General features: G+C 39.3%; 2 protein-coding genes across 3 annotated transcripts; both read right to left on the reverse strand.

Moving 5' to 3' along the window:
* Nucleotides 1-128: 128 nt before the first annotated feature.
* Nucleotides 129-2,871, reverse strand: LOC124205202 (vacuolar protein sorting-associated protein 13D-like). The gene is made up of 5 exons (XM_046602571.1): nt 2,568-2,871; nt 2,316-2,506; nt 2,054-2,254; nt 810-1,988; nt 129-743 (listed from the first exon to the last, which is right to left on the reverse strand). Exons 1-5 carry the CDS (start codon nt 2,662-2,664, stop codon nt 309-311), a joined length of 2,103 nt encoding a protein of 700 aa, XP_046458527.1. The 5' UTR covers nt 2,665-2,871; the 3' UTR covers nt 129-308.
* A 7,064-nt stretch (nt 2,872-9,935) lies between these two features.
* On the reverse strand, nt 9,936-12,996 carry LOC124205204 (putative ankyrin repeat protein RF_0381). 2 transcript variants are annotated; one of them, XM_046602573.1, is made up of 8 exons: nt 12,464-12,996; nt 12,119-12,190; nt 11,988-12,045; nt 11,743-11,912; nt 11,377-11,670; nt 11,055-11,307; nt 10,739-10,986; nt 9,936-10,675 (listed from the first exon to the last, which is right to left on the reverse strand). In XM_046602573.1, the coding sequence occupies exons 2-8, from the start codon at nt 12,188-12,190 to the stop codon at nt 10,361-10,363; spliced, it is 1,410 nt and encodes a 469-aa protein (XP_046458529.1). In that variant the 5' UTR covers nt 12,464-12,996; the 3' UTR covers nt 9,936-10,360. The 2 variants fall into 2 exon arrangements, with proteins under 2 accessions (XP_046458529.1, XP_046458530.1); XM_046602574.1 differs by lacking the exon at nt 12,464-12,996 and having other exon boundaries at nt 12,119-12,194.
* Nucleotides 12,997-13,067: the final 71 nt, after the last annotated feature.

Here is a 13,067-nt window from a genome sequence, read left to right on the forward strand (position 1 = left end):
TTTTAGACGGGAATTATCAATTTAATTTAAAGATTATTACTGTTGACTGTAACCTATTGACCATTACGGGATTTAAATTCGTTGATTGATCATCTGGCCAACAAAAATTTCTGAAAACGACAAACAAATAAGGAAAGTTAATTGTTTAATATCGTGTCAGGGACATCCAAAGTGAGGGGAACGAACACAAATTTAGTGGACAGTTAAACAGAAGAAGAAGGAACACAAATGAAGAAACGAGAATTTGAAGACACACCGTGCATGAGTGGCACTAAAAACATTTCAATTAAGAAATAACTGAACACTTTTCAAAACCCCGATGCGAATTCTGCGTTTTCGTTTAACGTTAAATAAGAATCCAATTCAGCGACAACACTACCAACATTGGTGGGAGTCACATGAAAATGACCGAAATCGACAGTTAGTGGAACCGGGCTGAATGGAGATTCAACAATCTGGATACGAGGTGCCGTAACATTGACAAGCAATTCCCATGACTCCTGACTGGTGAATATCGCTGCAGTCTGTTGCAAAACTTTCTTAGCCTGTCGTTTGACCATCTTATACCGCGAACGAGCTTCCTTACGCACACTTTGTCCAAACAAAGAGCGCTCTTTTCGGGGAAGAGGGAAACTGTCTTTGATTTTCAAGAAAATAGAGTGTTTGTAAACAAATTCAGTAGCCATAGCGTTGACACGCAGTCGGTGGTTCCAGTCGCTTTCAGGTGGTTGGATTTCGTAGACCTATTAAATTCAAATAATACTGGTTGACTTCCATAACTAAAGGACACAAAAGTTTGTTTTACTTACAAAATCAAACAACGGCGCATCGTTGTGTGGGACGCTACCATGAAGGATACTTCTTTGAAAATAGATGGTGGAGCGATCACGAAGCAAAACATTTCCAACGCTCATTTGCAATTTAAGCCAATCTCGTAATGAATTTGATTTCCAAACTTCGACGACAGTATCAAGCAACTCGAGTTCCAGTAGAGTGTTGGACGGCGCGGAGGTGGTTTCAGTTTTGGGACTAGAAGACAAGCGGAAGCATCCATTTTTCAACGTGAAAATTAAATGAATAGAGAGCATGTCCTCCTTCCGAATCATGCTTTCCTTTCTAGCTTTGATCAACATTTCGAGAATCTCGTGTTCTGGTTTTTTCTCACGGACAGAATGGGCCTTTTTAAATTGGTTCCAGTGATCCTCTGTAGACCACCATGACAAGAAATCGTTGTACCAGCGCCGAAAAAAATTTTTCTCTTTGGAAATTTGCTGCATCGAGATTGACCGCAAGACCAGGAGCTCTTCTAGTTCAAAGTCGGATTCCATTCTGTCGAGTTCCGGCTTAATCACTGCGGACCTAGTCGGATTTGTCAAGTGCTCTTTGTAATATCGAACGTACATGATGATTTCTCGAGAACGTTGGATGACAAACGGCCAGTTTTCAACTTTCCTCTTCTTCTTGATTTCTGCAATGATGCAATCTCCAGCGAATTTCCATTGTCGTCGTGGCTTAAACTTGCGCCGACCAAACTGAGACAAATTCTCGAGCACCTTGCAGCATTGGACATACTGGGCATGACGAACTTCAACTTCGAGACGATCAATTAGCAAGTCGCAGACAATGCGAGGCTGGTTAAGAGATTGCAGAGACGTGGCACTGCAATTTCGCTTCAAGTGGACACGCAAATTGGAGGGCATCAATATGAACTCATGACGCTCAGTGCCGGAATGTTTCATCTTCTTGCGTAGATCAATCAAAGGCAAGTCCCTGTAGATTTCAGTGTCTGTGTCCCAGTAGACGGAAAAGGCGCCAAGCTCCACAAGTTTAAACATCTCGTGAGCAGAGGCCATACCATTGGATGGCTTCCATTGATCGTCACACGTTTGGGCAGTAAATGATTCAAAGTTTAATCCAAAGGCATATTTTTTTTCAGGGCACGACATATCAGCATCCTCGAACCGAATATGAACATCTTTGACTTTCAGCTGAAAGCAAAAAAATAGTTTCATCAACTTGAAGACGAAAATGAGAATTTAAATGTGAAGATTACCTCAATGTTTTGCACCACATTGGTCAATAGACTTGTTCCATGTCTGACCCAAGAAGAACATGTGGAACCGTAGACAAAGGAAGTTAACCCTTGAAAACCTATTTCTGATCTCCATTCGGCTTCCATCAAGTCCAGGGCAGCTTTCTTGTGTTTGAGGGATTCTATGTCTTCAACGACCTCTGGTGATTCCTTGGTTTGAGACTTAAGTTGGAAACACAAAATTAGTTTACGAAAATTTATAGTGAACAACTTGGTTTGGTACTTCATTCATGTTTTTTGGTCCAGCAACCAAGTAAAATTGTTCCAACAATATCACCCATGGTCGACTGGTCATTCGTGTTAGAGGTATGTCAATGGAAACTTTCCCAACAAATCCAGAATGAATCTCAAGTGGAAGACCAAGATTGGCTAGAGCATTTTTTTTAAGAGAAAGATTCCTCAGTTCTGCCTTCCCTATAATAATCAGAAAATAGATGTACAGTAATTCCCTTTAGATTATTTAAAAGAAACACACCTTGCAGGAGAGAAAAGGAGAGCTGATTAGTGTCTAAATTTTCAAAGTAACGCCCCAAAAAGGTGTTACAGAAATTAGCGATTAGGTTAGTCAGCATTTTGATTGTGAAAACCAGAGAAAACACAACTTGTTCTTGTGAACGATAATTTCCAGATACGACAGGATCATGAGACGGTATAATCAGAATTAGAGATTAGTTTACAAACTTCTCAAGTTCAACCGGATCAACTGAAAGCATGCAGAAAAGTCGGGAGCAAGAGCTATTTTTAACGAGTACGAGGCCACGAGCGCCATGAGCATGCATGCAATCATATATCGATATCGTGGATATATCGTCGATAGATCGTCGATATCGATCTTGGGGATATTATATCAGCTAAACCGTACGTGCTGGTCTAAGATTTAAAGTTGTATTTTTATTATAAACTCTTCATAAACTTACGGTCGGAATATCACATTTAATAATTTCTAAGTAATAAACAAATTTGATAGCTGGTAGGAGGAGCCAACTTTGTTCCCTTCCTGTCTGCTATCTGCAACATGGCGGCCATTATTGTCCTTTATTAGTCTGCAGATACATTCTACAGTCTGCACATCTCATCTCAAACTTCTGCGTGAATCTCGTTTGTCTGAAGTCTGAAAACCAAGGAGCCGAAGAAGCGAAAGTAAAAATAACTTTAAAATGTGTGTCCGTTTTGTCTTAATAATAATGCAAAGTAGACTAACAGGAAATAGACTAATGGAAATAAGGTTATCATATTTCGAATTTCGATGCAACGTGTTTACCTTCAAGAATTGAAGGTCAAGTTGCTGGATAGCTGAGTAATGATATCAATTATACCGGCACGTGGATCCAGTTTAAAAGAACCTACTAATTTTATTGGATATACTTTGTTCGTGAAACTATTTCAGTCACCCATTCAATGTGTCGATTCTGTTAAAGCTGAAGTCTACAAACATCAAATCTTGTCTGTAGGATTGTTTATGCAGGAAAAACGTGTTCACTTTCTGATTTTTGTATTTCCTTATTATTTAAACAAAGCCTTTTTTTAAATAGTAAAGTGTATTTACAGAACAATGAGCTCTCTTAATGTTCTTTGTTTTCTCTATTCTAGATAACGACAAAAGTGGTGTCAAGGTCCCCAGTCCCCACTTCCAGTTACCCTCCAACAAAGTTAAAAAAGGTAATTGAACTTTAACCTTCATTGAATAGATAACTTTTTTATTGAAATCTGTGTGCATGGTCTCTTCGGGGTTCTAACATAATTCACACTCAGTATAGACAGTTTAAATCGGTTAAATGTAAGTTTAAGCATTATCATGGTTAGATGAGTTATATTTGAACTCCTTGTAAGCTTGAAAGTATGACGTAATTATTAGGTTGTGTACAGAAAAGACACTAGACTTTAGAAAAACAGGTTAAAGCAAGGTATCCATGCATTATTGAACATCATATATACAAGTATCCTCACACAAATTAAACTGCACTGTTAAATTCCAGTTTTTTTGGAAACCTTGCTTGTTCCAGTCTAAAACATTTTCCTCCGTCACATTTTCACAAGAAAACAAGTCAAGCAATTTGAGAGAGTTACTGTCAGTCATTAACACATCTATACCATCTTTTGACACGGCATTACAGCGTGTTAATTCAAGACTTCTAAGTTTCAGAAAATTGTTTAATTTTGCGGCTTTCTGTAACACATCATTAGTGAGGGTGTCACAGTCATAAATGCGGGCGTCTTCAAGTGCAGGAGAAGACAAAAGAAAAAGAAGAACGTTAGATGGAACATCGTAACTGCTAAAGAAATACTTAAGTTCTTTGAAAATAGATTGCTTCTTTCTATTACGTTCGATTTGAAAATAGTCTCTTTCGCTTGCAGGCAAGTCCGTTACACGGCCACAATGATTACTGATAGTCAGGGATTTTAAATTAGGACAAAACTCGGCTATAGTGGATACTTGTACCAAATTTAAACACATAATGTTTAAAACCATCAATGATCTTCCAGTTACTTTAAGAAGTGGAGCCACTCCACCACTAAAAGTGATTTTTGTGTTATGTAATAGGCCTGCGCATGGACAGCTCCAGATTTCGAGTGCGCGAAGCATCTTAATTTGCTTTAAACTTAACAAATCCCTGTTCGTTAACCCCTTTGTTGCATAAATCACGATACGACTAATTGAATGACACGAGGATAGTGCCTGTTGCAGACTACCACATTTATAGGGCTTATCATAGGGCGTGTGCAAGATTGAAGGAGAAAAGAAACCGTTGAAAATGCCTGGACGCTTTATCTCTATCGCCATCTTAGCCAATTCTATCAAGGCATCAAAGGTGTGATGACTATCAAGGATAGTCAGGGTTGGTATATATCTAAGAACTAATTGAATTCCTTCCCTTGTAATGTTCGTATGAAGAGTATTCAGTTGTCTGAGGGTCTTGCATAGACCTGGTTGTTTATGTCCCGGAGTAATAAGAGTCCTAAATATTAATTCCGAATCAACACCAAGACACAACCAGTTAATTCCACTGTTTGTCACATGAGAGCAAAACTCAACATTTAATGATCTGTTTAAAAAAAAAAATAATTAACAACCATACATTACAAATAATAGTAAATACTGCTTTGGTAGATATTACCTTAATTCGTTACAATAAATTCCGATGCTTTTTAAACAGCTGTCTCCCGCTGCAGTACGCCGAAGGTTCAATACTCGTAGTTTTGTAAAATTGGGAAATAAACTTAAGTAGGCGTCCGAGAAACTAGCAAATCGCAAATTTTGAAGATGTGGAGTGATAAGTTGTTCAAGGACTCTCGTCTCCATTGGGTTTCTATGCTTATCATTTATAGGTGATATGATTTCTTCTAAGAGTGATGTGGCTAAATAAGAAAGGGTGCGATTAACGAAAAATGTGTCAATAATGCTACGTCGAAAGACCATATGCGTATTATGTAACTTACGTAATTGATGAAATTGATTGCAGCTCTTTTTTGAAGCGATGACAATAGACGCTTCACTGCTACGCTCATTTGCTGATGTTTCAGCCAAACAAATTTTAGTTTCTAGACTTTTCTTTATTAAGTTTTTGCACAATTTGAAAAGAGATTTTATTTTCTGCACTTTAGGCATCTTTGCAAAATTTAAAGCAGCGTGTTAATCGAGTAAAACAACTTAATGAAGGGTTCGACAGATCTCGTGGACAGACTAAGAGATGCACAAGAGAGTAATGTTTGGCTCGAGTCTCACCTACTGACTGGTTGGAAAAAATAAGTATAGTCGACTTATATTGCTGTCAAATTGACATGAAGGGTGGCCTATTGGATAAGGTGAAAAGGGTGGATTGATTCGTTTTATCGCTTAGTAGGATAAGGATGACTGTTCAGTTTTCACATTAAATTTATAATCCAATAGATATTAAATGGGTAGTCTCAGGGTTATATGGGTGACACAAATAAGAGGTCAGGTTGAAGGTTAATCCAATTCTCAGGAGGAGATTCCCCAAAAAACAATTTAATTTGTATTATTTTCGATTAGTTGTGTGTTAAAGGGCAGTTATTTCTGCTGGTCTCTAATATGCGTGATTTTTTAAATATAAATGAATCGCTAATCCTTAAGAGTAAGACTTGATTGACCTGACCGATGATTTCTATCACGTTTTCCACCATCTTTTACGAGTAATAGTTAGAGGTTGGATTCTATGTTTCCTTATCGTTAGAGTAGTTCTCGTTAATTTTTTTATTACAAGATACAGGAATTTTAATTCCGTTTAATAAATTATTTTAATTGTCTTTTTTCTTGTGTTTCTTGTGTTCAGTAATTATATAGGGCTAGTATACAACGACATGTTAATGTTCATTTCCAATTTGATGCTTCAAGTAATTAGATCAAATTAACTAAACCTACTGAGTAGAGCAAATGTATTCATATTTCCAAAGCCATTTATTGAGTAACTAGGCATTTATAGTAAATGGCTCTGATATTTCTCTTCATATTTAAAATCCGGCATAACCAATTTAAAATGTAAATTCTTGTATTGAGTTCTGTTTATATGTCTACGAAAACGTTCATTTCCATCTTGATTGTGGTTAACGTGGACGTGTCTTTGTTTTTTTCCTTTTTTTAAAGAAAAAGCGGATGACTGGAGAAAGTGAGAAACCACAGGATTGAAAATCCTGTGGGCTGTGGCATCTCTGCAGTTTTTGTCTTTTTCGTCTGTCTGAAGTCTCAACACGTCTTTCGACAGGTTGACTGCTTTCGATTCTCGTAAACTAGAACTAGGAGCAAGAGCATGGATCAGCAATTAAATTAAATCAAATCCCTTGCCCGGATTATAGTTTATCATTCCTAATTTGTTTCTTGTATCATAGATCAAGCCTAATATTTAATATGTGTAAGTGCGTGTGTAAGAATCGAGCAGTGAAAACTTGTACGATAATCATTCATTCATTCTTTTTTAGTTAATAAATCACCATTGCAATCATCCATGAGTTCTCTAATTGTTTTTCTTTTACTAGATCACAGTGATGTCAAAGTTGTTCCCAACAATACCCTGCAACATCATGAAAAGACGGGGACTGAACTTGTATAAAAAGGTAAGACTTTTGGCATGGCTTCTAATGTAATGTCTGTTACGGTCTGTTACTCCATTATCTCTTTAAAAACAAGTTCTGCAATATTTTTCTATACTTCTCTATTAGAAAACAACCTGAATGCAACATGTTTAGATCAGTTAAGGGGTATATGTAAGCTAAGTTTATTTGTTTTATCTCTCAAACTTGCAAAACATGACATGTAGGAATAATAATAAATTAAGAAATTGCTGTTCACTTTTACCATTTTCAAACATTGTTGTTCATTATAGATACTGTGATCGTCAAATAAGTTAAACTCCACTTTTAAATTCAAGTTCATCAACAATAAAGACACAATCGTTGAATTTTTGGCTAGGATCATCGAATACTAGGATTGGAATAATGCTCTTCTTGTTGTTGATTACAATTTCCACTTTTATTTCCCCTATATATGGCTTAACGATTCGATATGACGTACGATTTGTTTTAGTATTTATTTTCGGTTTTCCTATACTCTTCCAAACGTTGTAATGGACGGCTGCAAGTTTATAATCATAATCCCATTTATTCTTTAAAAGAAACGTTTTCCCATTTATTACGCATTTTTCTACAGTTGGATTATTTTCTAGTTCTACCTGCTTCCGCTGTTGAAATTGTTTTTTTACCGGGGATTGAAGGCCTAATGATTTCTTAATATATTGTCTAAAAGACTGCTTTTTTATCTCACCCACCTCTTCCTGTTCCACCTTCGGGTTTCCCAAAACCGTCTGTTGTCGTTGCGATTCCGGTTTCAGTAATTCGGTTTGCAAATTTTCCTCTCTGTCACCTTTCTTCTCTCGTTGATTGTCTTTTTGAAACATCAAATCGGGGTTTTCTGGATTTTGGGGCAATGCATTCTCTGCATGTATGTCTTCTGGTTTATGTTTGGGGTTGGGATTGTTAGCTGCAGCGTTCAAATTATTTTGGGGAAAAACATTTCGGTCTTCTTGTGAAACTTGGGGCTGATTGTCTTTCTTCTCAAAAAAATCAGATTTTTCTAGATTTGGGGGGAGAACATGTGGTTCTTCTGCTTGACGTTTACTGTCTTTTTTCTCCAGCAAATCACATTTGTCGGGGTTCGGTGGAAATGCATGAGGGTCTTCCTTCTCGAAAAAATCAGTTTCTTTGTTAATTGGAGGCAAAACATTTGAGTCTTCTGGTTTCTCTTGTTGGGCTTGCTGATAGTCTCTCTTTTCCATCAAATGACATGGATTAATTGGAGACCTTCGGTTCGATCTAACTTCTTCTAGAAGTGACCACGGATATGTCCATCCATTTTGATTAAGCACATCATCCTTGGCCTTTAGTACCGCATAAGGAGGGCGCTGATCCACAATAGCCGTCTCGGAATGGACTTGATTGGCTACCGCTGCTGCTGCTTGAGACTGGGTGAAACTAAGTCGGGGAGCAGGGTTTGGCACACCGTTGCTGATCGGCTTGTCCATCTCTCTAACACCCTGTAGACTGGAACTCGAGCCGATAGACATTCTGGGAGCCGGTGGTACTGCAGAGGGCTCTGATATCAACGGCGAGGCGGGCTTTTCTGATTTTGGCTGTTCTTGTTGTCGCATCTGCTGCTCCTCCTCTTCGCCTGCCGGCGGAACAAGTCGAGTCACCTCTCTGATGAAGTGCACCACCAGACTAGGGCCGGCAGCTTTTAGAATGACCACCGCTTCGTAGTAATGAACGTCAATGCATGACATCCCATTGACGGCCACCAGTTTGTCACCCACTCGCAATCCTGCCATTTCGGCCGGCCCACCTTCGGTCACTCTAGATATGAAGATACCTTCGTCGTCACCACGATAAGGAGTGGACCCTTTTCCGCCGGCGATACTCAGTCCCAATAAGCCACTTGTTGTCCTTTCGATGTGAATCTCTGTTGTGTTCGAATTATGCTGTAGATGACCATGACATTTTTTAGGTTCAAATAACGTCCGATGAGGTGTAAATTGGACGGGATCCCCTTGATAGTCTTGTAAGTTCTTCCGGTTGGGAGCTGAAGGCTCTTCAATTTTTTGCTTTTTCGAATCTTTGTTTGTCGAGCGGAGAATCTCTGCTGTGATGTTAGCAAGGATGCCAGTAATGACACTTTTCTTTTTTTCGAGTTCGCTTTTGGTGATTGCTAACTCGTCGTGTACGTTCTGCAGCTTGGCGTTGGAGTCTGTCAGTTGGGATTGAAGCAGACTTACCTCATTCGCCAAGCGTTCTTTTTCCAATAAAATCAGGTTTTTCTCATCGATTACTTTCGCCATCAAACGAAGAAAACTTGGTAGGTTCAAGTTCAAATCATCTTCGCTGGTAGTCGAACCATCGTTAATTACAGGTTTTGCGCAATTAACGTCAGGTTCCATCTTCTTTGGGTTAACAGCTAAAAGCTGAGTTCGGGTTATGGTCGATCGATTGAATAAATCCATGATCCTCCAGCAGTTCAATGCAAAAAGGAAAAAGCCAATGTAGTGACTGCCAAAATGTCTAGGGTGTTTGCAATTGACACTGCTACGTAAGCTATTGCCGTTGGGATGGCCTTTATGCATAACTTTTTGATTCTTACCCTCGAACAGCATCCCCCCTTTATGCTTTCGTGCAGCGAGTCGCCGCGTTCGCACATCTCATTGCGCCTGATTTAAAGTGGTTTTACCCAAATTTTATTATTAATTCAAACATTTTTTTAACTTAAATCGATTCATTTGATTTATTCCAACATTTTTCAGTAGAAATTTTTAATTAAAGTGTAATACTCTGAGCTCTCTGATGATGATTAAACTTTTCTTTTATTCATGCATTATAATCAATCTTACTTCATTATTGGGTTTAACAGGCATAGGAGAGCAGAAAAATTATGTTTCAGTTTATTCATTGATTTCAGAAATTCCTGTTGAGAATTTAAATTTTTTTTTCCATTATTATTTATGACTGTAGTAGCAGCTAAATGAAGAATCAAAAAGATTTCGAATCCTCAAAACATTTTTTCTTTTTAATTTACTTTTGTATTTATCCGCTCGTATTCCTTCAGTAATAACGATATTTTAATCTCAAAACTGGAATTTGTTTGCAAATTCCAGTCGTTTCTTGTTTTTTAAAAAGTACGATTGCCCAAGACGAGCGTAACATTTGTACAATTGAAGAGAAAGGACAGCAGTGCGGTGCATATATAGTAATAGCGCGTGCGATATTAAACTAACTGATTTCAAAAAGCAGATAGGATTGCAGGATTGTGGGGATTTCGAGCAAAGGTACTTTAAGGTGAATCTTGGGTTGCAAGTGCTGGCGCAGGAAGAATCGGCACTGCTGCTGGAGGGAAAGAGGTTTGGTGGCGAGTTCGAGAATAATTTCTTTGAATTCAGGCGGGAAGTTGTTGAGGCGCTTGAGCATGACGTTATCGAAACTTTCGGCTGCATCCATCATATTCAAAAAGACCCGTGGATGCTTGGCCATAATCGGTAAGACAGAATACAGTCCCAGAGGATGACGGTGCTGTGTCTTGAGGACCACCTGAAGCCCACAAACAATTATTAATTTTCTTTTTTCTCTTAATTTAGGAAAAGAAATGGATACCTGAGCCCCATGGCGTAGAAGCAAGTCTACAACATCGTGGCTAAGTTTATCTTTGTTGCCATTGGAAGTGATGTACTCGGCCAATACTGAAGGATGAAGCAAACCCTCGTCGCTCCTGGCTGCAATGTTGGGATCAGCGCCATTTTCAAGCAAAACGCGGATGATATCTGCCCGGTTGGCTATGTTGTCAGCGCAGGCCACATGTAAGGCTGAGCCCAGAATGGACGAAGTGTTGTTGACATCAGCTCCTAAATTAACATGATTAATATAAACATTTCTTTAATCCTCTATAGGCATCTCTCAAACAATTTCATACCGGCTTCAATGAGCATCTTGACGAGTTCGACGTCCCCTTTCAGCACAGCCAAATCCAATATCGAAGGCTTAGAGAGCGCCGGATCACCAGGTAAAGGTCTGACTCGGGCTCCTTGTTTCAATAAAAGACTGACCATTGAACGATTTCCCGATAGGACGGCATAGTGAAGCACCGATCTGTAATCGTTTCGCTCATCCGCTTGGGCATTCACATCGGCTCCATAGGAAATGAGTTTCAAAACAGTTTCTGTAGCCTGTCGGTAAGATATGCAACTGTGAATAATATTCGTGTGTAATTTGAAGTAATTTATCTCTCGACTAACCTGAGGATTTCTGCAGGCTTTCATCAATGGAGTCAATCCGGAACGATCCCTTGAATCGGGATAGGCACCGTACATCAGTAAAAGTTCCATGGCTTCTGGGTTTAGCGCTGAGATGAGACTGATTTCACAGCCGAAAAAGTAACGAGCATTGACGTTAGCTCCGTTTTCGAGCAGCATTCGAGCTGCTTCGTAATGGCCATTTTTGATCGCCAAGTGCAGAGGTTCGTCACACAGGTTGGGTTTGTTTGCATCTACCTTGTCTTCGTCGATTTTATCAGAGAAATTCACTTTGGCCTTTTAGACGACAACAATAAGTAGACTGTAAGTTCAATCTGCGTTTATTCTTATGTTTCTATTAATTCTCACTTGGTATTCCAGGAGAAGGCTCATGATTTCAGTGTAGCCGTGTTCGGCACTCAGGTGTAGAGCAGTGTATCCACAGTCATCCCGAGCATTGACGTCGCTCCCGCGGACGAGTAAGAATTGGACAGCTTCGAGGTAACGTTGCCAAACCGCATAATGAAGCGGACGCAAACCTAAAAGAAACAACATTTTTGAATTGATTGTTTTTAAAAAAAGCTTCTATTTTGACGTTTTACAGGGTCATTTACCTTGTGTGACTTGATCATTAGGGCTGGCACCACAGGCGACGAGTATTCTCAGATCATCCTGAATAATATGGGCGGAAACAGCTCATCAATCAAATCATCTCGTTTCGCCTGAACGTTTTGTTGTTACTCACCAACGGAGAGAATCGGATGATGCTGTCGGCCAATTCCCGCTGGAGTGGATTGGCAGTGCACTCGGTAGGCATCTTGATTTGGTACATGATTGTGCAAATGATTAAAAGTTAGCTGATTTCAGTTTTCCAACACAAATGTCGTCTTTAAAAAATGAAGCGAGAAACAGACACGCGAGACGAAACGCCACCGTGTACAACTTGGCACTATGTCGACTTTAAGACTATTTTTAACTGATTGCACAGCGCATGACTGCAACAGTAGAAAAGGAAGAGGGTGGGGGGTGGAGAAGAACAACAATAATAACCCACATGTTGCCAAGTCATTGAACCGGCCAGTGAACTTACTTTTTTTTTTAAAACGGAGTAAAGTTGAAATGTCCCAAAATCTTGACAATGTGCGGTGATTTTTCCGAAAAGATGTCAAAGAAGACTTTAAAAATAATTCCCTTTTGTAGAAATTTGACGCCAGTCGCTCGTTGTCAGTTGAGAGAGAACAGTTCCAGTTGCTATGGATGCGGGTTTTCAATTGCGACGTTACCGGAGTTTCCGCCGATTTTTATACTGCGAAAACAGAAGGGCGAGCGTGTGTTTATGTTTCTTTGGCAATGTTCCAAACTCAGATACGCCTGAAAAAGTCCTTTTTTATTTTTCATCTTTTTATTTTTTTTTATTTTAGTGGGGCAAATGACGTCGTCGTCTTTGTTGTCGAGAGGCATCCGCCGTGTGCAATTCTTCACCGAATCTGCGCCACCACACACACACTGCAGCTACGCTGTGTTTATTCTGTCCAATGGTTATCAGCGACGAACGTCCCCCGTGACTTTGCACTTGCTCACGCGTGACCAGAAACTCGTGTTCACTCTCCGACATTTCAACTGGAACCACAGCGTCGTAGTTTTGCCCTTTCTTCGCCAGTTCGTTCTGTAAATATTTTTTCTCGTTGACGCAA

This window comes from Daphnia pulex, chromosome 10 (genome assembly GCF_021134715.1).
Source record: "Daphnia pulex isolate KAP4 chromosome 10, ASM2113471v1".
Taxonomy (NCBI): Eukaryota; Metazoa; Arthropoda; class Branchiopoda; order Diplostraca; family Daphniidae; genus Daphnia; species Daphnia pulex.

Bases quoted from the DNA above. Each gene is read 5' to 3' on its own strand.
- LOC124205202 (XM_046602571.1), bottom strand. From the start codon at position 2,664: ATGCTGACTAACCTAATCGCTAATTTCTGTAACACCTTTTTGGGGCGT. The intron at 2,507-2,567 runs GTGTGTTTCTTT...TGATTATTATAG, and splicing joins CTCCTTTTCTCTCCTGCAAG to GGAAGGCAGAACTGAGGAAT. The intron at 1,989-2,053 runs GTAATCTTCACA...TTTTGCTTTCAG, and splicing joins ATGTGGTGCAAAACATTGAG to CTGAAAGTCAAAGATGTTCA.
- LOC124205204 (XM_046602573.1), bottom strand. From the start codon at position 12,190: ATGCCTACCGAGTGCACTGCCAATCCACTCCAGCGGGAATTGGCCGAC. The intron at 11,671-11,742 runs GTGAGAATTAAT...GTCGTCTAAAAG, and splicing joins GCCTTCTCCTGGAATACCAA to GCCAAAGTGAATTTCTCTGA. The intron at 10,987-11,054 runs GTATGAAATTGT...ATGTTAATTTAG, and splicing joins CAAGATGCTCATTGAAGCCG to GAGCTGATGTCAACAACACT.